Source organism: Calonectris borealis, chromosome 1, assembly GCF_964195595.1.
Source record: "Calonectris borealis chromosome 1, bCalBor7.hap1.2, whole genome shotgun sequence".
NCBI classification, from domain to species: Eukaryota; Metazoa; Chordata; class Aves; order Procellariiformes; family Procellariidae; genus Calonectris; species Calonectris borealis.
Window position 1 is genome coordinate 453,779 of NC_134312.1, and position 27,744 is coordinate 481,522.

General features: G+C 54.3%; 1 protein-coding gene across 1 annotated transcript in view; it reads left to right on the top strand.

Annotated features, from left to right (window-relative positions):
• Positions 1 to 27,744, top strand: part of SHANK3 (SH3 and multiple ankyrin repeat domains 3) — a 373,777-nt gene that overhangs the window by 328,986 nt on the left and 17,047 nt on the right. Inside the window, exons 20-22 of the mRNA XM_075140908.1 lie at positions 3,114 to 3,241; positions 5,100 to 5,205; positions 14,333 to 16,658. Coding sequence (XP_074997009.1) covers positions 3,114 to 3,241; positions 5,100 to 5,205; positions 14,333 to 16,658 — 2,560 coding nt within the window. The remainder of the gene's footprint in view (positions 1 to 3,113; positions 3,242 to 5,099; positions 5,206 to 14,332; positions 16,659 to 27,744) is intronic.

Consider the following 27,744-nt stretch of genomic DNA (forward strand, 5'->3'; position numbering starts at 1 on the left):
GCTTACAAGTGGGAGGTCTCTGAAGGACCTCCCCAGACCTCCTCTATACCGAGCAGATCTGTCAGTACCCAGAGGTGGAGGCAATGCAGAGGTCCCATGGATGAGAATGATCAGCTGAGGGTCACCAGGGATGTCCTGACGTTGAAGATGGCCGTCTCCAAGTGCGTGGTGGAGAACTCTTGATGCTTTGGACAGCCAGAGCCATCAGGGTGCACCCATTCCTGGGGGATCCCTCTTTTCAAGGTGGCTCCAGCACTGCCTCATCCCCTGCCCCAGCAGCCTGGAGGCAGGCAGGATTCACTCCAGGATGCTCTTCCAACTCCTGCAAAGGCATGGCAGATACAAAGTGCAGTTAGTGGTGATTTGTCTCCCTGCGCTCTAATGGCATTATGAGATGGAAAGTGGAATAAAGCCAGAAGCGGAGGTGGGTGGAGGGGGCTGAGCGTTGCTGTTACTCTTCTCGCAGCACTGGGGTCTCCAAACTAATGTCGCTACAGGGCTGCCCAGAACAGTTTCCAGAGACACGGATCAGGCAGGTTTCCAGCACACGGTCGTCTTTAGAATCAGCCCATGACCTCCTGAGGCTTGGCTGTTAGAGGTCCACGCAGTCGCTCGGCGGTGTTTGGCCGCAAGGGATGAGCCAGCTCCCCTCTGGGCAGATTGAACAGCCCCGCGCCTCTTGCGGTGAGCACAGCGTGCAAGGGACACGGCAGTGAGGAAGAGGAACCATGAAGCCCCCCAGAGACAAGGATGGTTGGCTACTGGAGGTCTTGTGCCAAGGAAGTTCAGGAGCTGGCCTAAGCTGTTTCTTTGGAGCAGGTGCAGGTCCTTAGTCCCAGGGCCTTGGTGGATACCTGCCACCAAGGGTGCTGGCCTCAGAGGACACGTAAGTCCCCTTGGCAAAGACCTCTTGGCGTCTGTGTTGGTGTAGGGCTTGCTGCTCCACAGACTGGGCTTCTGAAATATTGGGGCCCATTTTTAGTTTCTGTAACTCGGGAATGCTGGCTTACAAACTGCCACATGGACGGCTGCCGTGACCACAGTGTGCAGAGGTACTGAAGCTGGCCCGTGAGTCATATCAGCCCCAGGCGGGGTTTTGTAGGAATACGGTCAGAGCTCTCTAGGTCGCTTGGGTCACAAGGATCAGCAATTCCCGCACCACAGCAGTGACATTTTGCCGTCCCAAGTTCAACAGCCAGGCTGGAAAGAGCCCAGAAGTTTACAAGCCTTACCTGAAGGCAGGCAGAGCTTGCCAGCCTTGTGGGACGAACACTGCACGTGGTCTCCCCTCTCCCGGGCAATTTACTGGGACAGTGGATTGGTTGTGCATGGTCGTAGAGGCATCCAGTCTTGAGGAAGGCCAAGGCAGGCCCATCAGCTGCAGCAAAGCCATGCCAGCGTGACGGCTGCACTGCAGTGCCAGCTGACACCATTTGTGACATGGAGCCCACAGACTCAACCCTGCCTGGCCCAGGGAGCTGTAGGAGCGGGGGCAGCCACTCCTGAACGGACCCTGCCCGGGCTGAGCACCAGCCCAGCAGCCTGTGTTAGCTCAGCTCTGCCGGACCTGTCTGGCTGCACGCAGAGGGAGCTCAGAGGGGGCAGTGGTGACGGTGGCCAGCATCTGCCTGCTGCCCTTTCTGATGTCCTGAGTTTCAGGACGTTTTACAGCCCCAGACAAAACCCCAGCGGCAGCCGGGGCTGGTGCTGTGTCTGCGTGGGTACGCCCTCCTGGCACGAGTGGCGTGAGCGCTGCAGACCAGGGCTGCTCTGCAGGCTGGGGGAGCAGCGAGGGCTGGCCGCTCCCCAAAGGACAGACGTGGTGGCACGGCCGGGGGCCTGACGGGCCCCACTGCCCTGAGGACCTTGGGCAGGGCAGACCGAGGTCTGTCACCTTCGACCACGAGTCCAGCCCCTCGGGCCGGTCCATAGTGATGAGGCAGGGCCAAGGTCAGGCTGGGAGCGGGGTCGGGATCTGCCCTGGTGCGGCTAACCAGGGTCGGGTGTAGCCCAGAGATCTGCAGGCAGGCCTGTGGTGGCGAGGTCAGGCCTGGGAGTCAGCGCGCGGGTCAGGCCCGTGGCGGCACAGGCATGGCCGTGACGGCTCTGCAGATGGTGCTGCTGCAACACAGCCCGGGTGGGCGCTGGCACCCCCGGCCTGCGCTTGCCCAGAGCTCCCGGGCCCAGGGACGTGGGCTGCGTGGGGGCCGGGTTACTCCCGTCAGGGCCGTTGGGGCCCATGAGTCCCCTCAGGGAGGAAACGTCCCAGTTTGTCCCAAACAGACACTGGAGTGACACTGGTTGTGCTGGAGCCGGACTGAGTCCCGTGGCGTCCCACGGACGTCTGTGTCACTTGTGGTCCCTGCGGCACCTGGGTTCCCCTTACCTGCCGTAGCGCAGCTGCTGCCCACACCCCGCTTCACCCAGTTAGAGTCACAGAATCACAGAATCATTTAGGTTGGAAAAGACCTTTAAGATCATCGAGTCCAACCGCTAACCCAGCACTGCCAAGCCCACCACTAAACCATGTCCCTAAGTGCCACATCCACACGTCTTTTAAATACCTCCGGGGTGATGACTCGGTGGGGGAGACTCAGTCACATTCTGAATATCAAAAATATATCTGGGCAAAAATTTGCTCTTTTAATGTAAGGATTGAGGCTTCTTCAAAGCGCGGCGCAGCTAGGAGTGGTCCCTCCACCTCAGGAGCTGGCAGGTCGGACCCCAGAGATCAGGCAGGCTGGTCAGGGGTGCCCGGGTGGCACGCATGTGCCGGCTGCAGCCGGGGTGGGAGAGCGGCACGGCGCGGTGCTGCTGCGCCGGGCTGTCGGCTGCAGGTGCCCCAGCTGAGCCAGGCCAGTGCCCGGTTGTGCATCATGGTGGGTGGGCAGCTCCAGAAACACCTCCAAAATCTTCGTTAGCTGCTGGCTGGGGAGGAGACAGCTGAGCGGCCGCTTCCACAACTCTGTGCTCAACAGGCCTAGGAACCGCTCTTCCTACCGGGACATTCGCTCCCGGCTTAGCCACGCTGCAGGGGATGGGCCTGTCATAGGGGACCTGCCTCGGTACGGCAGCCCTTGCTAACCCGTTTGCTTTTATGTTTGAAATTTCAGAGAAACTGGATGAGATTTTGGCAGCAGCCGAGCCCGCGCTGAGAGCAGACATTGTCGAAGCAGATTCTAGGGCAGCCACTGTGAAGCAGCGACCAACAAGCCGGCGCATCACGCCAGCAGAAATCAGTGTGAGAGAGGAGGGCTCGCGGTGGGAGAGGGAAGGGCACATCGTTGACGCTGACTGCCAGCCCTGAGACTTGCGTAGGGGAGTGGGTTTCCCCAGGGGAGTGGAAGGAGAGAGTCTGGGGGGAGACGGAGACACAGAGCAAGAGTCTGGGCAGGTGGTGGAGGAGCTGACCCAGGCTGTTTGGCACTCGCTCACCAGTACGGGATTGCCACAGGGAGGACGTAAGAGCGGATCTGAAGGAGTGTGGAAAGCTGAGCCGGAGAGCTTAGTCTGGCTGCAATTTTCTGGATGTGAAGCTGGAAATTAGGAGGAATCAAAGAAGAGAAAAACGCCATCTCTGAGGGGAAGCATGGATGGAGTAGGAGTGGGGATGCCAGCTCCAGGCTGTCTGGATTGTGAAAGTGCTGCAGGCGGTGGGAGGCAGCTTCTGGAGCAGGAGGTAAAATGAGACAGGCTGCTTCTGAGCAGAGACTGGCCTGAGCTAAGCCTTCCCACGGGAGGAAGGCTGCTGCTGGAGTCGGCATCACTGTGCCACCCCACCCTGGGCCCAAAGTGCCTGAGAGCCGGGGGGGGGAGCAGGCAGGCAGGGGGAGCAGGCAGGCAGGGGAGAGAGGACAGGCAGGGGGAGCAGGCAGGCAGGGGGAGCGGGCAGGCAGGGGGGAGCGAGCAGGCAGGGGGAGCAGGCAGACAGGGGAAGCAGAGAGGCAGGGGGAGCAGGCAGGCAGGGGAGAGAGGACAGGCAGGGGGAGCAGGCAGGCAGGGGGAGCGGGCAGGCAGGGGGGAGCGGGCAGGCAGGGGGAGCAGGCAGACAGGGGAAGCAGAGAGGCAGGGGGAGCAGGCAGGCAGGGGAGAGAGGACAGGCAGGGGGAGCAGGCAGGCAGGGGGGAGCGAGCAGGCAGGGGGAGCAGGCAGACAGGGGAAGCAGAGAGGCAGGGGGAGCAGGCAGGCAGGGGAGAGAGGGCAGGCAGGGGGAGCAGACAGGCAGGGAGAGCAGGAGGCAGGGGGAGCAGGCAGGCAGGGGGAGCAGGCAGGCAGGGGGAGCAGGAGGCGGGGGGAGCAGGCAGGCAGGGGAAGCAGAGAGGCAGGGGGAGCAGGCAGGCAGGGGGAGCAGAGAGGCAGGGGGAGCAGGCAGGGGGAGCAGGAGGCAGGGGGAGCAGGCAGGCAGGGGGAGCAGGAGGCAGGGGGAGCAGGAGGCCGGGGGAGCAGGAGGCAGGGGGAGCAGGAGGCAGGGGGAGCAGAGAGGCAGGGGGAGCAGGAGGCAGGGGGAGCAGAGAGGCAGGGGGAGCAGGAGGCCGGGGGAGCAGGAGGCAGGGGGAGCAGGCAGGCAGGGGGAGCAGGCAGGCAGGGGGAGCAGGAGGCAGGGGGAGCAGGAGGCAGGGGGAGCAGAGAGGCAGGGGGAGCAGGAGGCAGGGGGAGCAGGCAGGGGGAGCATAGAGGCAGGGGGAGCAGGAGGCAGGGGGAGCAGGAGGCAGGGGGAGCAGGCAGGGGGAGCAGGAGGCAGGGGGAGCAGGCAGGCAGGGGGAGCAGACAAGCTGGAGAGGGGGTTAACCCTTCAAAGGGCAATAGCACAGGTTTTGGAGACACGCTGGATGGGGCAGCACGGCAGATGGACTGTTGAAGGTAGAGGTGAGGAAGGGGTCCGTCCTTGTCCCCAGGGAAGCCTCCCCTCCTGGGGCTGTGGCAGTCCCGGCTGCAGGTGCGAGGCGGCAGGGACAGGGTCTGGCGTGCAGACTGACATGGGGGTAGAGCCCCAGCTTCACCCACAGTCAGAGGATCAAGTGGACTGAGATGAAGTGTTGTGTCCTTTCAGCTGAGTCTGCTGATGTCCAGAATGGAAATTTCGGTTTTTTCTCTTCCAGTCACTCTTTGAACGCCAGGGTATGGCAGCACACTCGGGGGTCCTTGCGGGAGCTGACAAGCCCCACGTTTCACTGCGCAAAGGAATTCCACGGACAAAATCTGTAGGTAAGGCAAACTGGGGGGAAATCCCTTCCTAAAGAGGAAAGGTTGTCCCCGTGGAGCGTTCATGCCTGCATGGAAACCAGGAGGAAAGGCTCAGCTCTCTCTACTCTAACTAAAGATCTTTGAAGAGGGGGTGTTTAATGTGATTTCTACTTTGAAGATTGCATGTGTCCTGAGAAACCTGTTCTAACACTGACAGTCGTCCTGCTCTGAGCAGAAGGTTGGACTGGAGACCTCCAGAGGTCCCCTGCTCTCTCAATCTCTTCATGGCACCGCCAGGGATAGCGGAGTTTCTCCCACCCTCCATGCTGGCAAATGAGGGCTTGTGGGTGATTTTCTGTCGGACCATGTAGTGGCTGGGCTGGGCGTGCAGCGTGCTGAACACGTGGGTGGTTGGGAGTAAAACAATGAGCTGTAACAAACTGAGATGATGGAGGTAACTGAATTTTTTTTAAAGAAAAACAGGACAGGGCCTGGAACAGGCACTCGTCTATGGGCTATGTCAGGATCTTTAGACCCTGTCCCAGATGGTTTGCAGTGCAACTAAAACCAAAAATGTGCTGGAGGAGAGAGATGGGAGGATGAGGCAGAGTAACCGAGGACCGGTGGCACAATGCCACTACGGGGGTCTCGTTTTCTTCTCTTGATTTTGTGTATCAGTGGGTTTCACCCGGGTGGTAACACCAAGCCACAGTGTTAGCAAGGTCTGCGGGCTGTGCAGGTCGGAGCTGGGGAGCGCGCGTTATCACTTACATAGAGAAGCTAAGGGGCAGGAGGAAAGGGGGCAGAGAGAAAGGTGGTGTGCTGTGTGGCAAGGGCTAATTTTAAGTAACCCCAAAGCATCATTTGATAGTAACAGTGATGCCAAAACAGATTGTATGTTTAACACACAAAATAAGTGAATAGAAAGTAAATTCTGCTTCAGGCTGCAGCTGAGAGCCACGCAATCCCAGCAAGAATGTAAAAATTAGTTGAAAAATGCAAGGGTTAGTATTCAAAATGTAGTTCTTGATGCACAGAGCCACAGAATAGCTGTGCATACATGCCTCGCATTCGTGTTTGTATGAGAGCAGCTGGTACCTGTAGTCCCATGTGAGACTGGTCTGAGAGTAGTAGATAGCTAGAGATAATCAAATGTGTGTGTGATTAACCTGAAAAACAAACTAGGAGAGATAATCTTAAAAAAACAAAAGAGTGGGTGTTTAATGGACTGCCCTGCTGTGTACTTATACACCATGTTGATAACGCTGCTGTCCTGCCATGAAATCTACAGGCAGAAAGCTCTGAAGAGCTGAACTGGAACCCGGGCTGAGCAGATGATGAGATGCAGTGTTGGAAGCGAATGTAGGCATTAACGAGTTGCTCATGCGTTGCAATACTGTTAATGTACATGGTAGAAAAGGAGCAGAGCTGACTGCCTTGGTGCGTAGGATCACCACAGCACCGACCCTGGACTTGCTAGAGTAGAAGCAACCAGTTAATTTTCTCATGAAGGTAAAAATGATCAGTAGCACATGCAGGATGGGATTCATCTCACCCAGCCTTACATGTTAACAATGCAGAAATCTCCATCCAAGTAAGGTGCTCAGGAACCATCTGTAGTGACCAGAGGGAAATAGGCTCTTTTAGCATGATTTTTCTGATATCTTGATCTTAGAGGTGAATCCTGCACAAGTGCGCATTGACTGTGAGGGGTATCTACTGAGGTGTACGGCTCATAAACTGGAAAAGTATTCATTAAACACGAAATACTTGCCTGTAAGAAGCTCCTCTTTGCTTGTGAAAGCAGAGTCAATTACTCAGGAGGTCCCTCTAAAGCTATACTTCGTGTGATGCTCGTTGTGGAGGTATGCTGTCAAGGACCTCTGTATGCTGAGAACAGTGAGAAGAGACATGCAAAGTTTGTAGGGTTTGTATGACTGTAAGGTTTGTTGGGTTGTGTAGGGTTTATATGCTCATGAGCATAAAGCGTAATGCCCCACGTATGTCTTTTTTGTTGAGCACCTAAAGCATTGAGACCCTGATCCTTGCACGGGATTCCCAGCCATTACAGCTACACACACCGTGCAACAAGGGGATTAGACACGCTAGATTTAATCTGCATCAGGGAAGATTAAAAGCAGACCTGGAGGTGCCCTGTTTCTGAGCAGGAATGGCTGCAGCTGTCATGAGCACAGCATCCAAGCACAACCCAACAATAAATGCAGGAAAAAATCACACGTAGCTCTTAATTATGCTCGACCCAAGAATGGCCTGCGTCTGTCCGCACTGAAAGGGAACAATTCCTGTTGAGGAGGGGACAGCAACTTCTTGTTTCCAGTTTGCCTGCCACAATACACACCAAAAGCAGTGCTTCTTAGAAACCGGCTAATTTTTGTGGAATTCCAGATAAGCTAAAATAGAAAACAGCCAAACAGTAGAAATTGGGTTGCAATCGGCTTGTTTTAGAAGTCCTTCTTGAGCTGTCATTTCACACCCACAATGACAGGCTCATACGCTGTACAGTCAGTTGACTTCATGATAAAAATCACTACTAAAAGCAAGGAACTAGATGAAAAATAAGCAGGGGTTGGTTTGGTTTTTTGCTGAAGAAATTCTCTGAATTATTTGCATATTACACAGCTGGTTTAGATTCCCAGGGACTTGTGACAAAAGATCAAAGCATTTCGTGTTTGCATCTAAAAATTTATTGAGACAAAGGTAGTTAACCCTCGACTGCCTACAAAGAAAGCAGAACGGAAGAAATATTTCAGTGAAAATGTGAAGAAAAGAAATGCATTGCAGTGGGGAGGCTGATAGGAAAGAAAATCTCTGTCAGACTTCCAAGATAGCTACCACGCCATCTGCTCCAGCATCAGAAGTTAAAAACACTTGAAAGTCTGTAAAACTGTCATGGTACTCGCTAAGTCTCTCCCCTGAGCAAATTCAAGATGATGTAGACGGTGGTTTTGCATGGACAGAAGTAGCGTGTGTCCCCATGTCAGTTGGGAAGACGATGGCTGCAGGCGCTGGCTGTAGGTGGCAGATGCACCTTACTGACTAAGCGTCACTGCGGAGGGAATAAGGGGTGACTTGGTGTTCCAAAAGACGTTGAGGATGCCAGGCTCCTCCTGCTCTGCCAGCTCGGAGGTGAGTGTGCATCCTTACTTGGCTGCACGAAGGTCTGGCAGGGTGGGGGCAGCTCTGCCACCAGGCTGGCAGCCCTCCCCAGTCCCGTTCCAGGACCGTCCTTCCCTGTACGGACCCGGGGTGAACTCCCAATGCTTTCCCTCTTCTGAACAGGTTCTCAGGTTCACCCTAGCTGCGATTTAAGCTTTGTGCCGTAGCAGCCAGCACAGTACTGTTATTTCACTGCTCTCTGAAGGGCAGTGGGCTTTCCTCCTCTTCCTCCTGTCAGTTCTGTTGTGGCCTGGAGCTGATGCCAGCCCCATGCACCCGAGGTCGGTGATGCTCACCTGCTTTCAGCTTCTGGACATGAGCGAAGCCACGGCACTTGGCACCTTTCTGCTCTAGCTCCGGGGTGGCTTTGGGAGCTGCTCTGCCATCCCTGCACGGGGAAAGCAAGGTTGGAAACGGTGGGGTGTGCTCTGGAGAGAGCCACCTCATTAGCTAGCCCAAATTAATGCACGGAGTTAGATTCTCACAGGGATTTAGGCTGTTATGGCAACAGGCCCAAAAGCATTGTGGAGAATTTTTGTGTTTTCCTTGGAGATTAATAATGCATTGAGCATGCTGTGAATTGCAGAGGGGGATTGCCATAAGGCTTGGGGCATTGCCAAGCTGTGCTTTGGGCATGCACCTGGGAGCGTGATTCTCATTTCAGACCAGTTACTCTGGGTGCTCGGAGACAGGGTTCTTTGCTGGTCCTTGCTGGTCGCTGGGGGCTCCATTTTGACTCAAGCTCTTTATCCCTGCATGTGCCGACCTTTGTAGTTTGATCCTGGTGATGTCTTGTTGCTCTTTGTAGGAAGCATATATGCCCCACTACGATGAAGACACAGTATATGCTGTTTGGAGAGAACTGAGAGACAAAATCTCGATGGCAGTTAGCAAAGGGACAGGTTTGTTTATTTGTCATTGAAGTTTAATCTTCCAGTTATGTACACACAAGATGGACCAGGCACAGAGGGAGGTCACAGGCAGCACACAAAGGGTCGCGCCATTTGTGACAGACAGATGCTCTCTGTTCTCAGAGGTCAGCCCCACCTCACCATCCCTCTGGAGAACTTGGAATAGCTCGCAAGGTTTCATGTTCATCCGGCAGCCCATCGGTGTGTGGTAGAGGGGTGAGGTCTGGAGGAGGCGGGAGCGCTCGGTCACTGGCAGCGGAGCGTGCTGGGAAACAGAGCGCAGACGCCATGCGTGTTCCTGCGACACAGGGGAATAGCAAACAGCAAGTGGGTAATTACTGGGTTGAGATCCGACAGAATGAAAGGACAATCTAGTTCGGGTGCTACAAATTTAAAGGAACTGCCTTCCCCCAGTGTCATGCTGCGTGTTAGAGAGTCTGGACACTTTTCGTGTCGGCTGATAGCCTCTTCTGTGGGTGGCGCATGTTGGTGGAGAGCTGCCCTGCTCTTTCTTGGGTACCTCTGGGTTTTGTAGAAGGGCTCCAAATGCTGCAGGAGTTGGTCAGGCTCCTTCTCCTGCAACCTGCCTGTCCCCTGGGCTATGGTCTGCTCATTGCTCGATGCAACATTTAGCAACAGGCAAGTGTTAAGATAAAAATGAAAAAATTATTTATGACAAGTAATTAACTATTAACATTTCAGTCAGTAGGAGTGGAATCGGATAGAAGAGCACCATGCTTTCAGCTACCAGTATTTTAGATAAACTCAAATAGCTTCTCTCTCCATTTCAAGTTATAAACTTGGATACAGCCAGGATGGTTTCACCAGTCTTGTGAGGTGGTCCCTCACCTTTCAGGAGGACCCTTGTCCTCAGCACTGCTGTGACCAGGGGGATTTCTGTATGGCTGTACGCTCATTACCTCTGCAGGGGTCTGTGCGGAGTCCAGCCTGCTCTGCAAAAATTGAACGCAATTCATAAATTCAATAGTTAATCAAGACATCAGGTTTCAAGCCTGCTCCCAAGGGATTACTGGTTGCCTTTGCTCAACTTCGGAGACTCCCTGAGCAAAACTATATCCTGCATACTCAGTAAATAAAACTCAGCAATGATTAGTCTCATGCTTAACTATAAACAGATGCTTCTCCGTGTTAAGGGAGAGGTTTCATTTTGCCCGTGTGATCACATTTAAACATCAGTGAGGAGTTTCTTTCTATCATGAAGACTGTGTTTTACAAAATTTGCTATCGCAGTAGGTATGGGTAGTGAAGGATTTGAATAAGAGAACATAATAACACAGCGACACAATTCAAAGAAAGCCTTGTAAAAGGTCTTTACAGAGCGGATGGGCATCAAATTAAACTGATAGGTGGAGTTTCAAAAGAAAGAAAAGGAGGTAATTCTGCACACTGGTAAGCCCCAGAGCTCACTGCTGCAGGATATTGGGAGTGCGAGAAATTTGCATGAGTTCAAAGAGCACTGCCAGGTGTCTGGAAGAAGAAGGTCCGCCAAGGGTTAAACCCAGAGGCAGTCTGACTCAGCCAGCTGTTGATCAGCAAATTGCTGGAAGCTGACAGAGTATTTGGGAGGGGCGAAGCCGCGCTGCATGCTTGCTCTGTTCTTACATGCTTCCTCAGGCAATTATTATCGGCCGCTGCCAGGCAGCACACTGGGCCAGATGAGCCTTTGATCTGCAAGACTGGAGGAGAGATGGAGAAGTGGAGTATCGAGGCAGTGTCATCAACAGAATATAGGGAGCGAGCAAGCTGCATGGAGAGGAGGAGAGGCAGATGAGTAAATGGATGTAGTTGTTTATGCAGGATTTGGATGGCAAGCATGCAGATACAGTGAGCAGAGGAGCTGCGTCAAAATGGTGAGTTGCAGGTAGGGAAGAAAGCGCCTGCCAAGAATTTGCTTTCCTCCCATCTCTCCCATCAGTGATCTCTCCCATCAGTGATATCTGCCATCAGTGATATCTCCTGAGTGTTGATTTTCTTGCTGAGGAGCAATAGGAGACGTTTGTTTTCACAGGGAACAGACATTATTCCTGCTATTCCAAGGAGCGGGGTTGTAGAGATGGTCAGCTTGGGAACCAAAACTGGAATGAAGCCATTCTTTTGTCATAGGATCAAAGGATAATTCAGATTGGGAAGAGGAGGTCTCTAGTCCAACCTTCAGCTCAAAGCAGGGTCAGCTATGAGATCAGGTCATGCTGCTCAGGGTTTTATCCAGTCTGGTCTCAAAAACCTCCAAGGATGGAGACTGCACACCCTTTCTGGGCAGTCTCTTCCGCTGCTTGACTGCCCTCCTCATAAAATTTCCCCTTTTATCCAGCCAGAACCTCTCATTGCAGTTTTGCCTCTTGTCCTCCCACCATTCCCACCACTGTGAAAAGCCTAGCTTTATCTTCTTGATAACCTCTCTGTAGGTACCAGAAGGCTGCTGTTAGGTCTCCCCAAAAGCCATTCCTTCTGCAGGCTGAACAAGCCCAGCTCTGTCAGTCTCTCCAGACAGAGCAAGAGCTCCAGCCCTGACTGTCTTGGTGGCTGTCCATTGAACTCCCTTCAGTTTGTTGATGTATTTCTTGTATGGGGGACCCCAAAACTGGATGCAATATTGTAGTGGTGTCTCGTAAGTGGGAGTGAGAGGGATAACCTCTTTGCTCCATCTGTTGACTTTGCTCCTGTTCACGCAGCCCAGAACGCTGTTGGCCTTTGCTGCTGAGGGCCAGCCCATGTTCACCTCACTTTATACCAAGCCCCCCAAGTTCTTTTCCAGAGTTGCTTCCCAGCCAGCCAGTCCTCAGCCTGTCCAGTTGCAAGGGGTTCTTCTTTCTCAGGTGCGGGACTTTGCATCTCTCCTGTTGAAATTTATGGAGTTCCTGCTCGCCCATTCCTCTAGTCTGTCTAGGTCCTTTTGAGACGTCTAGCTGGTCATTGAACTTGGTAGTGCTTCAGATATCATTTTCCATAAAATTAAAAAAAACGGGAGAAAGATGCTTACAGCAGAGAAATATAACAAGTGGGGAACAGAGAGAATAAAATGAGTAATTGTAGAAGCAGGTATGTAAAATAAAACAACAACTAATACCCACACCAGGAATGTGTTTAGATTATCTAACCGTCCCCTTCGCCCTTCCTTCACTTGAAATACTTTGCTTTTAACATATTAAAAGATCTTCACAGCAGGGACTGTGAGCTCACAGGTAGAACGGGGGCTACCGCACCTACAACTGTTCACGGTGGACAGCCAAGAATGTGCAGCAGGCAGTGACTGTTGGTAGTCAGTATCTCCTCTGGCTTGGCAGCCACTTGGCCAGCCTGCTCTTTGCAGATCAGGAAATTTGAGAAAGATGAACCAGCTTTCCAGTTTTATTTCCTGAAATAGCTCTGTACTTGACACAATAGTACCTATCCACAGGATGGTCAGCACATCCCTAAGACAAGCTCTAATGGCACTAGACCATGTTCTGTAACAGTCTGGGCATGGTAACAGAGCTCAGTGCTGCATAAATTTCCTTGTTTCAACTCTTGGCCATTCCCAGGTGAGAAGTGGAAATAAGCATAAAGGCATGACTTTTTTTTTGGGCCTTCATGCTGTTAAGAACATGGCAGTGTCTATACTGAATCAGAGCATGGCTCCATCTAGTGCAGGATCCTGTCTTAAGCATTGCTCTTAAGCAGATGCCCAGGGAAGAGTGAAAAAAGGGCAAGGATATGATATTTCTCCTGAATACTCACCCAGGCAGCTACTGTCTTCAGTTCAGAGGTTTCTGTGCACATAATAGCCCACAAAAAGTGCATCCTCCATGGCTTTGCCCAGTCTGTCTTTGAACTTGTTTCGTGCTTCCAGTTCATTGTGCTACCTTGGTATTAAAAATCCCCAAACTGTGTTCAACAAAAATAGCATGGCTTTGAACACAGTGATAGTCTGATCAATATGATGAGATGTAAAGTTCAATGCTCACTGGCCAAAATATTCCCTTTCTGCCCCAGCAGACTCTGCATCTGCAGGCATTTGGGGAAATTGCTAATGTGATACAAGGCACAGTTGCCAAAGCACTTGGAAAGCTGGTGGACATTACAGAAGAAGCCTTAGAGCCAAAAAAGCAGGTGGTCACCGTGCTGCTGTGCCAAGACGTGGCTTTCTGCCATCTTGAACATTCTCTCAAGAGCAATTTGAAACCTTGAAAACAGCTGAACTGTGACTGTAAAGAAGGAGGTATGGCAAGTAAGTGATGAGCATAGCAAAGCAGGACTTGGTAACGAGGGGCAGGCTCATGCAGGGGGCTGGAGCAAGCTAGGCTGGTTAGCTAGCATCCATGCAAGTACTTGCACCGTACTTGCTATATGAATGGATTTTTCCTCCTATTACTTTACTTAGCAAGATTCTCATATTCCTTCACTGAGTATTACAGGTACCTGTAAAAGCTCTCGCTGTGCACCCAGGTAGTAAGTTATAGTAAGAATGGCAGAGTCTGGCTTCCTTGGGTACTTGCAATTCTTGAATACATAACTTAAGTTTCTGCTAGACCCTGCTTCTGAATTCAGTCTGGCACACTGAAGCATATGTAACCCCTCGGGGGAAAGGGGGGAAGTGTGACACGAGAACAGCGAGCGGGAGAGTGCGAGAACCCGCACATGGAAGATGGCACTGTTTGCTGAGAGTTGCACAACCTGGTTGCACTCAGCTGTCTCACACGTTGGCAGTTGGGTGCTGGGAGGTTTGATCGAGCAAGTGTTCAATTCTGTCACTGTTGCATTGGTCTGGAGAGTGTTCAGCCTGTCTGGAAAGTGTTGGGCACAACCGTCTGATGGATTTAAAACAATGTAAGACATTGTGAGTGTCTGTGGCCACCCTTCTGTGCCAAGTGAACATGAGCAGAGGGCCAAACTGCAAATGCTTGCACCAAGCAAATAAAAGATGAAGTGGAAAGTCACCTCAGAAAGAAAGCGGGGTGGGGGGAAGAAAGGGGTGTCATATATCCAATTTGCGGCGACTGTCACGCTCTGGATCCTCTAGAGACATCCTCTCTGACTTCACTGTTCTTCTTGCTTTCCAGGTGAAGACGAGAAACTTGCTGCTTCTTTGCTAGATGGGAAGTTTCCCCGGAGCACATCGATGCAAGACACTGTTAGGGAAGGACATGGGATTCCACCACCACCTCAAACAGCCCCACCCCCACCTCCTTCTCCATATTACTTTGACACAGGGCCCCCTCCATCCTTCTCACCACCTCCACCCCCAGGAAGAGCTTATGATACCATAAGATCAAGCTTTAAGCCAAGCCTGGAGGCTAAACTCCATGGACTCCCACAGGTCATTAGCGCAGCTGAGATGTATGATCAGGCAAGGACTTCCATTCCTTACCCTGAAAGGCAGAAGAGGGCCCGATCCATGATAATCCTACAGGATTCCTCTCATCTTCCCGTGGAGCCGACAGAGATCCCCCGGCCTGGCCCATCTGCAACCCCGCCAGAGAAGCTGAAGAGGAAGGGGAGAGTGATTGACAACCCTTATGCCAACATGGGTCAGTTCAATGTCAGCCTGTTTGCTCCCACCAAGCCACAGAGGAAGAAGAGTCCTCTTGTTAAGCAGTTACAAGTGGAGGATGCACAGGAGAGAGCAGCACTGTCCATCACCGGAGGCTTTACAAGGGAGCCCTCTCCCACCCGCAGGAGCCATCGCCTGAGTGGAGTGGAATATCAGCACCACACCGGCATCGCTCAGGTTGAAGCCACAAGCATCCCCTTTGCCACTGCCATTGCTGGAGTCATGAAGGACAGAGACCGTCGTCTGGATGAGAGGCGGAAATCCACTGTCTTCCTCTCGGTTGGGGCCATTGAAGGAAGCCCCCCCAGCAGCGACATGCCATCCTTGCAGCAGTCCAGGTCTATTGATGAGCGGTTGTTAGGAAGCCGAGATGTACTACTGCCTTCCCCTGTCTCAGCTTTAAAGCCATTAATTAGCAGCTCATCCTCAACGTTCATCCACCCCCTAACAGGAAAGCCCTTGGATCCGAACTCACCACTGGCGCTTGCGCTGGCCGCAAGGGAACGGGCCCTCTCAACTCAAGTCCCATCCCGGTCGCCCACCCCAATCCACAGCCCAGACTCAGACAGAGCAGCACCCCTGTTTGTGGACATCCAAACCAAAGAACCAGAGAGGGGGGAGTTGGAGAGCTTAGTGTCCCCTGCGTACTCACCTGGAGGCAAAGGGGCAATCGGAACAGACTCTGGGACTTTGGCCCCTGCTAAGAGCCAGTGGGGGACTCCGTCCACACTGAGAAAAGAAACTGAGGCAAGAGCAGAAACACCTGGGAAGGAGGAGAAGAAACAAGAAGACAAGAAGTCCATGATTATTAGCATAGTGGATACATCACAGCAGAAGACCGCTGGCCTCATCATGGTTCATGCCACAAGTAATGGCCAAGACGAGATAGGACTTGAGATAAAAGAGGAGAAGCCAGCTGTCCCTGAAGCATGTACGGAGCCAGCAGAGTCCCCCAAAGCAGAGATCCAGCCCAGTCCCGTGGGAAAGCCTCCAGTCAGTCCAGCCTCTGACAAGACGTTGGGACAAGGGAGTTCGGAGGAAGAAGTGGAGCCCTACACGGTTACCCTCCCACCAGCTCAGTTGTCTTCAAGTGACGAAGAGACCAGGGAGGAGCTGGCCAAGATAGGGCTGGTGCCTCCACCAGATGAGTTTGCAAACGGGGTACTGGTCACCACCCCTGGCACACCAGTCAGCCACCTGGCTACGCCTAGCACGCCATCCATACCAGCGGCAGCAGTAGCACCTTCTACCACTGGCGGAACACCCTCAGGGAAGCCCTCTGATGCCCCCGTAGCCCCAGAGTCTGCTGCAGACTCGGGAGTGGAAGAGGTGGACACCAGAAGTTCAAGTGACCATCACCTGGAGACCACAAGCACCATCTCTACGGTCTCCAGCATGTCTACGTTGTCCTCAGAAAGCGGGGAGCCTACTGACACATACACTTCCTTTGCGGATGGACAAACTTTTATACTCGAGAAGCCACCAGTGCCTCCAAAGCCAAAACTCAAGTCCCAGCTCAGCAAGGGGCCAGTTACTTTCAGGGACCCACTTTTGAAGCAGTCTTCGGACAGCGAGCTCATCTCCCAGCAACATGCGGCCACTCTGGCATCAGCCAGCATTGGCCGGCCACGCTACCTCTTTCAGAGAAGGTCCAAGCTATGGGGGGACCCCATGGAGAGCAGGCCAATCCATGGGGCTGATGATGACAAGCCAACTGTGATCAGTGAGCTAAGTTCCCGACTACAGCAACTGAATAAGGATACACGATCACTGGGGGAGGAACCAGCCGGGTCCACGTTAGATCCCGGGAAGAAGTCACCTGTGGTCGCGGCACGGTAAGATGCTGGTCGCTGGCCAGGAGAGGGGGCGGGCGCAGGGCTTAGGCACCCAGGGGGACAGGGAGGAGCATAAGCAGAGCGTAACTGTGCTGAGTAACCCAGGGTGTGTTTCGAGGGGCATTTCAGAGATGTCAGGACTTCTCAGCTGCACGGGGAGAGACAATGCTGAGACATGCTTTCCAGAAGTTGGTGTGATTTGTTCATGACTCCTCTCTATGCACCGCACACGTAGCGAGCTCGCACTGTTGCTTTTTCCCTTTAAATTGCCTTCCTGTTGTTTCATGTTCCTCCTCTGTCTTGATGCTATTGTTAAGCTGCTGTATTTAGTCGTGGGTTTCACTTCTAAATGTTTCCTTCTGAACAATTAATAACAATGTGTGTTTCTCTAGTGCTTTTCATTTCAAAGGATCTCCAAATGTTGTCAGACTACGTATTAGAGCTCTGGTCAGTCACTGCTGAGCGGGAGCCGTCACAAGGGTGGTCTGTGACAGCCCTTAGGACACAGCAGCACCAGCCCAACCTTTGTTCGCTGAGGCAGAGCTCGGCGCCGTTTCTGGAACGAGCCAGCTCTGGTGACCTGCAGGGAGATGTTTTGGCAGGGCGCAGCTGGGGGGTGTTATGCGTGGCTCTGGGCAGGGGGATACAGCCGGGCATCCCTCCCGTGGGTGCTCGCGGCGGCCGTATCCTGCTGAGCGCAGCGCTGGGTCACACACGTCTCTGTGCCGGTGGGCCGGTGGGTTGGCTGCTGGCTCAGAGGTATCTACGCAGCGCCTAAGCGTGGTAGATCCTCTCACCCCTTGTTCTCCTCCTCCATGCACAGACCTGCGCGGAGCTCAGCCGGCCCAGGAGATCTGAAAGGTCACAGCAGAGGGACTCCAGGGCACGCAGGAGCCTCTTTCTCTTTCAAAGTCATACTCGGGTTCCCTCATCCCTCGCGGCACTCAGGAGACACCGGTTCTCTCTCCCACGCTGGAGCTGTGACCGTCACGCTCCCCGAGTGGCACGGACCTCTCCGTGTCCCTCGCGCTGCCCTGCGCTGCTCTCCTGCCCGGCGTGTCCTCCGTGCCAGGCCACCCACCGACCTGCCGGCACCCGGCGTTTGTTCTGACCTGCTGCCCCCGTGGCAGCAGTGGCCCCTTTGCCCCACGCTTTTACCCCAACATCCCCACCTAACTATAAAACTAAACTTAAACCAAAAAACTCTAAATTAGAGCCCGAGATTTGAGAGCGAACCCTTACAAGGCTTTGAAATTTGAAGGTACAGCAGGAAGTGACCCAAAATCTCCAGTCTCACTCTACCCTTTCAGGGTGCGGCCACACAACACCTCCCACAGTAGCAAATCCACACTGAGCAGATCCCACCAGCGTCACTGGTGGGTGGTTGCTGGGGGTCAGCAGGGAGCTCTGAGCTAAGGGGAACCCTTCTTTTGGAAAGGCTTTTCTAACCAGATCATCACAGTGATGGGTTACAAGTCCACGTGGTGCTAGCACAGCTGGTGACGTTTCAAACTGTAGCATGGGGGACAAAGTCTCCTACCCTGACATAGCCCCAGGGGAGTGATCGTGTAGCTCCATCCTTCAGCTGGCTCACGTCTCCCTGCCAGTGCCTTGTTGGCAGCGCCAGCCTGCTGCACTGGTGATCCACCTCTCGGTAGGTACCAAACTTGTCGTTACGACCACAGTGTGGAATAAAATCTCTGGATCTTGCCCTGCTACACGGTTCTATCTCTCTGGATTCAGCCCCAAGTGCACATTATGACTGTTCCCTGGAGACCGGTGTCTCACACGTGGTCCCTTCTCCCGGCACTGCTCAGTCGGGAACCACAGGGTCCTGTGCTGAATGCGCTTAGTTTAATTGCATTTGGGGACCCTTCTGAAATCAGGCACACCATGCCTCATATTCCTAAAAAGCGCTGACTGTGCATATCTTCAGTGACGCTAGAGAACTTGGATGTTGCCAGCCTTTAACGGCAACCAGGCATGGCATCTCGAACAGCTAACCCATGCCGGGCATTGGCCCTTCGCTGAGACCTGGTTTGGGGCCCAGCTGGCCCTCCCTCACGCGGGGTTGGTGTAGGGGCTGCTGGGTCATCTGCCTGCAGCCCCTTTGGTCTCCCAGAGCCAGCAGCGAAAAGCACCTGTGACTGCCACGTGGTGTCAGAACGCAGCCCCCCCGCTGCCTGTCCTCTTTCCTTCCCTGGCCTCCCGTGTCCGTCCAGGTCACTGTGTACAGCTGATCTGCTGTTCCCCATGCAGCCTCCCGGCAGAGGTGTGCCAGCACCCCCGGTTTCTAGGGGACACCCCTTCTCCACGCTCTGCCTCTCTTTAACCCCTCTTGTCGTCCACCACTGCTTCCCTTTGATTCCTGTGCTTCCAGCAGGCAGTGTGCTTCCCTCGCCCCCGTCCCTCCCGGAGCAGCAGACCCTGCCTAAGCTCCCACCCCGTGACATGGTACTGCTGCATATCACCTTCTGTAGAGAGCTCGTCCTCCTGCACCGGGGAAGTGCAGTCCATCCTCCTCTCCTTACCCACTCTGCCACCAAGTGTTTGGCACTTTCAACTGTCCTGCAGAGTTAAATGTTCTCATTCCTTTTTCTGAAAGTCATGGCCTTTCATCTCTGAAATTTTTATGCTCTCAGTTGATGTCAAAGACTTGAAATATTTCCCAGGAAGTCAGCTGTAAATAGAATATTTAATGCTGTCAGCCACTCTCCTTCATTGTGAAAATTCCTCTCTTTTATGAAATTGCTGTAAATTCAGAAAATAATGTAAAGAGCAGTTAGATAAGCTTAGATGACCCATTTCAGGACACGTTTTCCAGTCCCTGAGAACGACAGTATTACCTAAACCTCCCACAAGAGCCACCCCTAAACACAGCAGTGCTGCTGAGGAGGAGTGCGGTGGGACCATGCTGGCGTGATGGCCGCTGCCAGCAGGGATGGCCCTGGAGCATCCCTTCAGGGGCTGAAGGGTGCTGCACCCCTTTGGCCAGGCTTCACGAAAGCCCAGGTGATGCTGCAGCCAGAGCCCATTTGAGCCCTTCCACGGGGCATTTGGAGGACTAAAGGGCTGTGGCCTGACTTCTGCTCCAGCTTTTTCTGTCATTCTTACCTTTAGCTCTGCTCCAGAAAGGGTCGTGGGCCAAACTGAAGCTCTTACCTAGAACCCAGAGTTCCACAGGACTCGGGGACGATGAGGTGCCCTTGCAGGAGCCGTCCACAAGCTGCCGGTGCCCCTCCAGGGGCTACAAGGAGCTGCTGAAGCAGGCAGAGCAGCTTGCCTGTGGTGGCAGGTTTCATTGCTGGAGTTTCTTTCTAAGCACATTGAATTCTGAATTTACAGTAGTTACATCTAAGAGCAGGTAACGTCTCTTTGCACGTGGTGGCTGTAGCGCAGTCCCTGGAGCGTTTCTCTTGCAGAGGTGTGTGAGGGTCCTGGCTGGGGACCCCAGGAACAGAAGACACAAACTGCTTTCTCCATAACTCTAACTCTGGCTGTATTTCCTTCCAAGACGGTCTTCCACAGGAGGACGTTTGACAAGAGGGACTGAGAAAGAGGCCAAGAAATACTGAGAGTGAGAACATAAGGTCAGAGTTAAGGCAATCGATAGAGACGATATTTATTCCATCCTCCCCGCTCCTCGGGCCCTGTGTGACTGGCCAGGGCTGAGCGTGGTGAGGGAAGCTCTGCTGTGCCCATGCACTGTGTGCTGGCAGAGGAAGGTTCTGCTCCCGAAGCAGTAGTGTGCCCACTTGCTGAGATACAGCCTTCTGCACAGCCCTCACCGAGACGCCGTAGTTCGGCGGTGACAGTGACAGCAGAGCAGAGTGACAACTTCCATTCGTACTGTCCCATGGGAATAAGCGGTGACCCTTGAGTTGGGGACACACGAACTTTGCTCCGCTGGGAACTACCCTGACCATTACTTTGACATAGCGTGTCTCTGAAGGCTGACATGAGGCCAGCAGCAGCTATCTTCATGTTTAACATGAATGGGATCCTTGAAGATCCAGTGGCCCAACACGCAGTAGCCTTTGCTAAGCTGAGCTGCAGGAGAGTGACCAGACGTCTTGGCGTCTCTCTGACTTGAACTTCCCAGCCACCCCCGGACAGAGCTCATGCAGCAGCAGATGCCAAGCAGTCGTTCCACTGAGCAGGAGCAGTGCGAGGACCCCGCAGCTCAGAGCTGCTGCTGAACGCTGAAATGGATTCATTGTGTGACATCCATTACGACAATAAAGCTGACGCTAACTAACGAGAGGTGTACGTTTCTGATTAGTGCTCCAGTGAGTCATAGCTAGCGATGCAACTGCATTAGTACCAGAGGCTGAACTCATGCGCTTCAGGGTGACTCACGCGTTAAATGTGCAACGTTAAACCCTGTGTTGAGATGGCATTCTTGTGCAGTGTCCCCCTGTCCTGTGACTGGCCATCCAGCCTCATCAGGCTTGTGTCATTCCTCATTGCCCATAGTCACACCTGGATCTCAACCTCCCACCTCTGCTGGTGGGGCTGGCGTGATGCTGATCGGCCAGCCCTTAAAGCTAAATGTGAGCTCACGTTGACTCAAGCCAGAAGCATCTGAAGCGTCAACACGGTTCCAGTTTGGGGCTCCAGCTAATGCAGCCAAGAACCTGGGTTAGAGGGTGCTTTGCAAAGGGTTTTGTTTGTTTGTATGTTTGCTTGTTTGTTTATCTTTAAGCAACAGCCGAACATGCCAAATGTATCATGTGAAGCAGAATTTTAGATGCAAAACTGAGTTTTTCAGGTGCTGTTCTGGAAACCCACAACTGCTTTGTATTTCTACAGATCTGAAAGAGAGAGAGAAGAAAAATAAGCCCTTTAGGCATTTAGCTCCTAGGGTAAAGCTACCTCTTTCTATATAAACTCATCAATTAATTCTGTTTCAGTTAAATGGTGTAACATTTCTGGTGCAAGCTTTCAGCCGCTGCAGATACAACCCCCTGTTTCCTTGTAGGCTTTTTGTCTCTTCATGGTGTCTAAACTCATGCACAAAGCAGAGCTGAGCTTTCTTTCCACAGTCAAGGGAATTGTCCGTGGAGAGCTGATGAAAAGCTGGAGATTGGCACTGATGAAGCCAGCTGAGATCAGCGCTTCTCAGCGCCTTCCCTAGAGGGAGTTTGGGGCATACGGGAAGTTATTTGTGCTGCATTGAGGTTTGGAGGGGAGGTGGCCTTCCAGCTGAGCAGCAGAGTCCCGGGCAGAGTGCCGGCAGCAGCAGCTCCCGGCCTCCGTGTGCCGGGAGGCTGAAGCCCCTCGGCAGGTGACAGCAGCGGCCTTTGGCGACGTCAAGCAGGTCGTCCCCGCAGCCCTGCCTGGAACAGCCGGGCTGCTAACGGCCACAAAGCCTGCGGCTTCTGGACACGCGAGTCCCAGCTGGTGCTCGCAGCAGCATGCTCTCCTGCGAGCCCCTGAGCACCCCACCTTTCCTCACATGTCCGGTGCAGCCACCGAAGAGGAAGGCAAACCTGCAGTCCCGTGACGGAGGCTTGGCAGGTCTCCATCCTGCTTTCCTGCGGCAGCTGGGCTTAAAGATGCTTAATGCACCTCTGTAGGTAACTGTAAAAATGCATCCTTCGCTCCATGGACTCCCCTTCCGTGGGAGGAGGCTTCTGCTCATGGAGGTGTACTGCAGCGGGGCCGCCGGCACTGCGGCGGGGGCTCCCAGGCGGCAGGGGGGCTCACCACGCGCTTTGCTGGCAACTCAGAGCAGCGTGCCGGAGGATGCTCTTCCCTCCTGGTTGCCGTGGCATTTTCCCAGCGTTCACCGCAGGATGTCAGGCTGAGGATGGGGCACTCCTGAGCCCGGTCCACCTCTGCGGCTTTTCCACATAGACGTAGCTCTGCAGACGGCAAGGGCGTGGGAAAGCACAGGCTGTTTAGAGATAAGCTGGTGGAGGCTGGGTACTTGGAAAACACAGCAAGAGTTCCTAGAAGGTGCTGTGAAAATGTAGTAATTGAGAGAGCGCCTACCGCAGGGAAGCGCGCCCCTCGATCCGAGGTGACCCACCGATCTGACACCAGCTCAATGCTTCCTGCCACTGGTGGCCGGGGCATCTGTTTTTGATGTTGACGTGCATTGCCTACAAGGAGACAGGGGCATTGTGGGTAGCAAGTCTCAGCATGTGTCCATGTCACAGCAAGCACAGCTGGCTTCACCTCATCTGGTCACTAACATCTACTAATCACAGCTCATCCACTCATCCCTCCGAGTGAGTAGAAGAGCAAACCGTGACTCTGCCTCATGCTTGTCCAGAGCGAGACTTGGGAAGAGCAGTGAGGGGTTGTCCAGACCTCGGTGAGAAGAGCTCTCGGTCCCACCAAGACTGTGTCAGTGCCGAAGTGGCCCGAAAGAGGGAAGAGTTAAAGCCTGCAGGGTTCACTTGTTGCTGATTCTAGCTCCAGGAAGGTCCCACAATGCAGTTGTTTATCACCCAAGCGCAGGAGAAGTGCTGTAAGGGCTGTTCCTTTCAGGGCTTTAGTGCACTAGAAGTGGACATCACAGAAAAAGGGTTTTTCCTTTTGTGTGGAGAAGTACGAAGGGAGACATTCAAATTTCAGTTCTTTTGTCAACAAACAGGAGGCAAAGCAAGCGTGTGGAAAGAGGCCTGCGTGCTACCTTGGAGCAGTTCTGCAGGCAATCTGCCACAGTTGCGCACACTCTCCAGTGAGAGCTTAGGAAGAGATTGGCTTGGAGAGTCCCAGGGGCAGCACACGAGGAGACGAAGTCTCCTATGCGTACTAGCCCTAAATCTCCTTCTCCTACAAAGAAGAGATCAGAGGAGGACAAAGCAGGCTTGCTTGCAATGAGAGATATAATGTTTAGTTAAGGCATAAGTAGCTCTTACGTCCGTAGTGCTCTGACCCTGCCAGAACCTCATTGTTGAAAATGTTTACTGACACCCGGGTTTGCTCCCGATTCTCCCTGTTCCATGACGGAGCACAGGCAGGCGAGCTCATGGCTGAAAGACTCGCAGTCCCGTTACAGCACCATCTGCAAAACTGCCCAAGAAAAAGCATAGCTGAAGGCCAAGACCCTCTTGGATGGAGAAGCATGAGAGGGAGAGCGATCAAAGTGCGTTTAGAAGTCCTCTTGCTCTTCTACATCACTCCTCGAGTGTAGCAGGTTGGTCACCACGACACAGCCGGGACACCGTCCCTGGAGGTGCCTGCCGTTCCCCAGGGGATAACCACACATCCCTCTCGGCCGGCCAGCCTGCCCTGGGGCTGCCCGAATGCCTCCACTGCGAGCTGCGCAGCACTGGGCTAGATCCTCTAGCTGAAACAGCACGGTCTTCACTTGACGCTGCTATTAGTGACCCGCAGCAGCTACCCGAGAGTGCTTTCCACCTGCAGTCCCGTTTGGCCAAACCCTGCCTGGAGCACTACCGCTGCCCGACCGAGGCAGCCATGCTCTCTGCACGGCTCCTGGCCATTTATTCCCATTCTGCGTGCAGCCTCTTCACCTGCAGAAAAGGGACGAAACTCTGAATGAAAGCAGTGATATTTTATGTTTGTAGCACTGTGCCAAACCCAGCCATTGCTGACAGCCCCTGGTACAGCGAGGGGCCTGGCACTGCAAATCAGGGAGATGAGGAGTCTCTGCTCAGAGGAGGGGGCTATGTCATCTGGGTGAGGCGAGGCCGCTCGCGCCCTCCCGATAGCCACAGTTGAGGGATTTTGCAATGCACAAAAAGAAAGTTCAGAAAGCTCAGTGGAGCAGCCCAGCACCCAGGCAGCGGGTGCAAGGTCTCTCTTGCCCCTGAGAGGTGATGCGATGTGTCCCACCTGCTCACTGGAGAGCAAATGTTGAATTTTTTCCTCTGCCAGCCCAGGGCAAGTCCTCTGGCGCAGCACAGACCTCAGCAAGGGATTCAAGCAGACTTCCGTACCAGAGGAACTGTGATTATCCCCGCTGGGAAACACTGACTCACTTGCAAGGCCCTAATAATATTCCATTGACCTCTAGCTGTAGCTGTTACTCTCACAATAATGAAAGCAAAACGCTTGACACAGCTGTTGGGTAAAGTCAGAAAAGATGTTGAACTGTATTTGCCGCTCTTTCTTCTTCTTGCTGTGCGGCATTTTTTCTCATGCATATGTTGTTTCCTTCCCCTCCCTCTTCTGCCCTTCCCCGATCTCTGTCCTGTCCCTTCCCTGTCTCTTCCCCTCCTCCTCCCTCTCCTCTCAGCTCTTACAAATAGCACTGTCGAATCCTTCAGGCTTTGGCTGTTGAGTTCATGCAATTATGAATGTCCCATTTCCTGTAGTAAACACACGGACGTAACCTCAGCCGCTGTGGAACGTCCCGACCTTCACTGGCCCCAAAAGCCCGTGTCGGCCATTTCCTGGGTCCCCTCGCTGCCCCCGGGATCACCCCATCCCAGACGGCGAAGCCTTTCTGCCCGGCGCTCCTGGCGCTGCGGGGCCTGCCCCGTCCCTGGCGTGGGGCACCCCTGTGCCGTGCACGCCGCTGCCGGAGCCCCCAGGCCCGCGGAGCGTGGGAGGCCCTGCCGAGGCACCCGGGCCTCGCGGCGTGGCTGGCTCTGCAGTGCCGCTCAGCCTCGGCCCCGTGCCAGCCTCGGGCTGCGTGATGAAGTCCGTTCGCTCTTCTCCGTCTTGTTGCTGCCCCGGACCGGAGCTAACATTCTCTCTCATTGCCTCTCTTCCTGCTCTCCATCTGCATGTCCGCGCTGCTCTGTCTAGAACCGCCTCTGGCCTCCGGAGGGTGGGCGAGTTGTGTAAGTGAGCATGTTCTCATCCCATAGCAAACTCACCTCGTCTCCCCACGCCCGTGCCGGTCCCGCTCCCCACTCTCCTGCCGCCCCGGCTGGCCGAGAGCGGGCAGCGGCGCTTGCTCTGGCATGTGAGTGTCCCCCTCCTGCCCTGGTGTGCCCCGGTAGCATGTCCGTGTCCCTGTGCTGTGATGTCATGTGCTGCTGCTCGTAGGTGATGACTGAGGAAATTCCCTCGGGCTTCCATGGGATTCGTCCCGTGGCCCGGACGAGACCGTGTGCCCCTGTCGCGGCTGCCTGGGGGACATCCAGCAAGGGCTGTGCAGGGGCAGGGCCCCCTTGGCGCAACTCAGCCCCATGGGGAGGGACCCCAGCAAGGGTGGGGCTGAGCCGGCTGCCGCCCCAGGAGGCAACATCCCCTTTCTGAGTCCCCGCAGCTCCCCCTGCAACTGATGCACAAGGCTCCCCCTTCCCTGCAGGTTCATGACTTCCCAGTTCTGGGGGGTCCCTAGGTCACCTTCTGGAGCAAAAATACCATGAGGCAGAGGAGGCAGCAGCTTACGCTCTTGCTACCCTGAGATCATACAGCCGTGGGCTTCAACTGACCAGCACGGGGGGGGACCTGGAAGAGACCGGCAGGCACCCCAGAGCCGCAGGAGCTCCAGCCTGGTGACCCACAGCGGGTGTCCCCAAGGAAGTCACTGTTGGCACAAACTTACACCATGGATAAGTGTTTGCCTGAGACAGCTGTAGGGAAATCGGGGTATAGAAAACTCACCCCCCTTCTCCCAAACTGGTTAATGACTGCTACTGGAGGAGTCCTTGCTGGCAGAGCTCCTTGGCCATGACCCCAGCAGGTCTCAGTGTCCTTGCTGGTAGAGCTCCTTGGCCATGTCCCCAGCAGGTCTCAGTGTCCTTGCTGGTAGAGATCCTTGGCCATGTCCCCAGCAGGTCTCAGTTGCTACCAGAGCTGCTGGAATCCCGTCTCAAGCCCATGGCTGATGAGCTGTGTGCATTCACCAGGCTGGACCGGGCAGTGAGACCCTGAGAGAGGCCATTCCTGTCTGCACGAGGTCACTTGGGCTGAGTGTCAGGATCCCTCTCCCTCACCAGGAGGTGACCTGCAGGCCTGGGTGGGCACTGGAGGGGTTGAGCTGTGGCACGTGCCCCTGATCTGGGTGCCCACCAGGCGAATTTCCCCAGTACGCATGGCCAGCTGTGTGGTCTTGGTTGTGCTTCTTCCGTGTTTGTCTGTCTGTCCTGTTTTTTTTACCTGTAGTGTGTATGAAACTAGCTGCCTACATCTGTGTCGCTTCCACGTGTGAACGCAACCCCAGAGCCTACGCAGAGCTCTGGGCAGTCTCATGTTTGATTTTACTTGTCATTTTCTGCCAAGTGCTGAATTTCCGAGTCTGCATCCCCTTCCTGGTGCCCAGCTGGACAGGGCCAGTCCCAGGAGAGCAGAACGGCAGCGCTAGGAAACTCCTCTTGCCAGATGCCCTGCACCACCACTGGGCTGGCGGTGGCTGCCATGCCTTTCCAGACAGCCGCGCGGATGCCTTCCCCAGGGATCAGCTCTGCTCCAGTCCCAGGCTGTAACACACGGCTGGTTTAAGCAGAGGTGTGGGAGACTCAGAAGCCATCTGGCCCACTTCGGTCCTTCTGGTGGAGCAAAAGAGCCCCTAGGTCTGGCCAGAGACAGAGCGCTGCTCTGGCTGGAGCTGGGCAAGAGATTCGTGCCTCAGGTTCTGCACAGCCCATCTTGCTTTGTTTGCGCGTGGTCAGCGGTGGGAGGGTCCTCATGTCATTGCATATGCCCATGTCTTCATGCATTCAGTCCTGTTGCTGATGTTGCAGAGCGTCTGAGTGTTCGGGGTTGCACCCAGGGGAGATCTGCCACCCGCATTAGCACTGTGGGCACTTGGCTCATCCCTCAGCTTTGTGCTGTCTGGCGCAGGACGGGGCGAATTTAGTCTGCTCAGTCGGTCTTCTGTCCCCACGTCATTAGGACGCTGCCCAGCAGCCCCAGCAGCAGCACCAGCTGGTCAGAAAGCATTCAGGGACGATGGCCGGCTGCGCTGAATGGGAGCCGGCTTGTCCCCGTTCCGCTGAGCCGGCGTTTCAGACAATGGCAGTGCCTGCTCCCATCCAGCACCATCTGACTGACGGTGATTGTCAGCTGATGTTTCCTCTCTGTTGCACAGCCCTCTTTGTGTGAAAGCTTTGGACATTGTTTCGCCCACGCCCAGCATCCCTGCCCGACTCCGAGCGTGAGCTGCAGCCACCCTGTCCGGCCCCGCGAGCCCTGAGCACAGCCTGACAAGGGG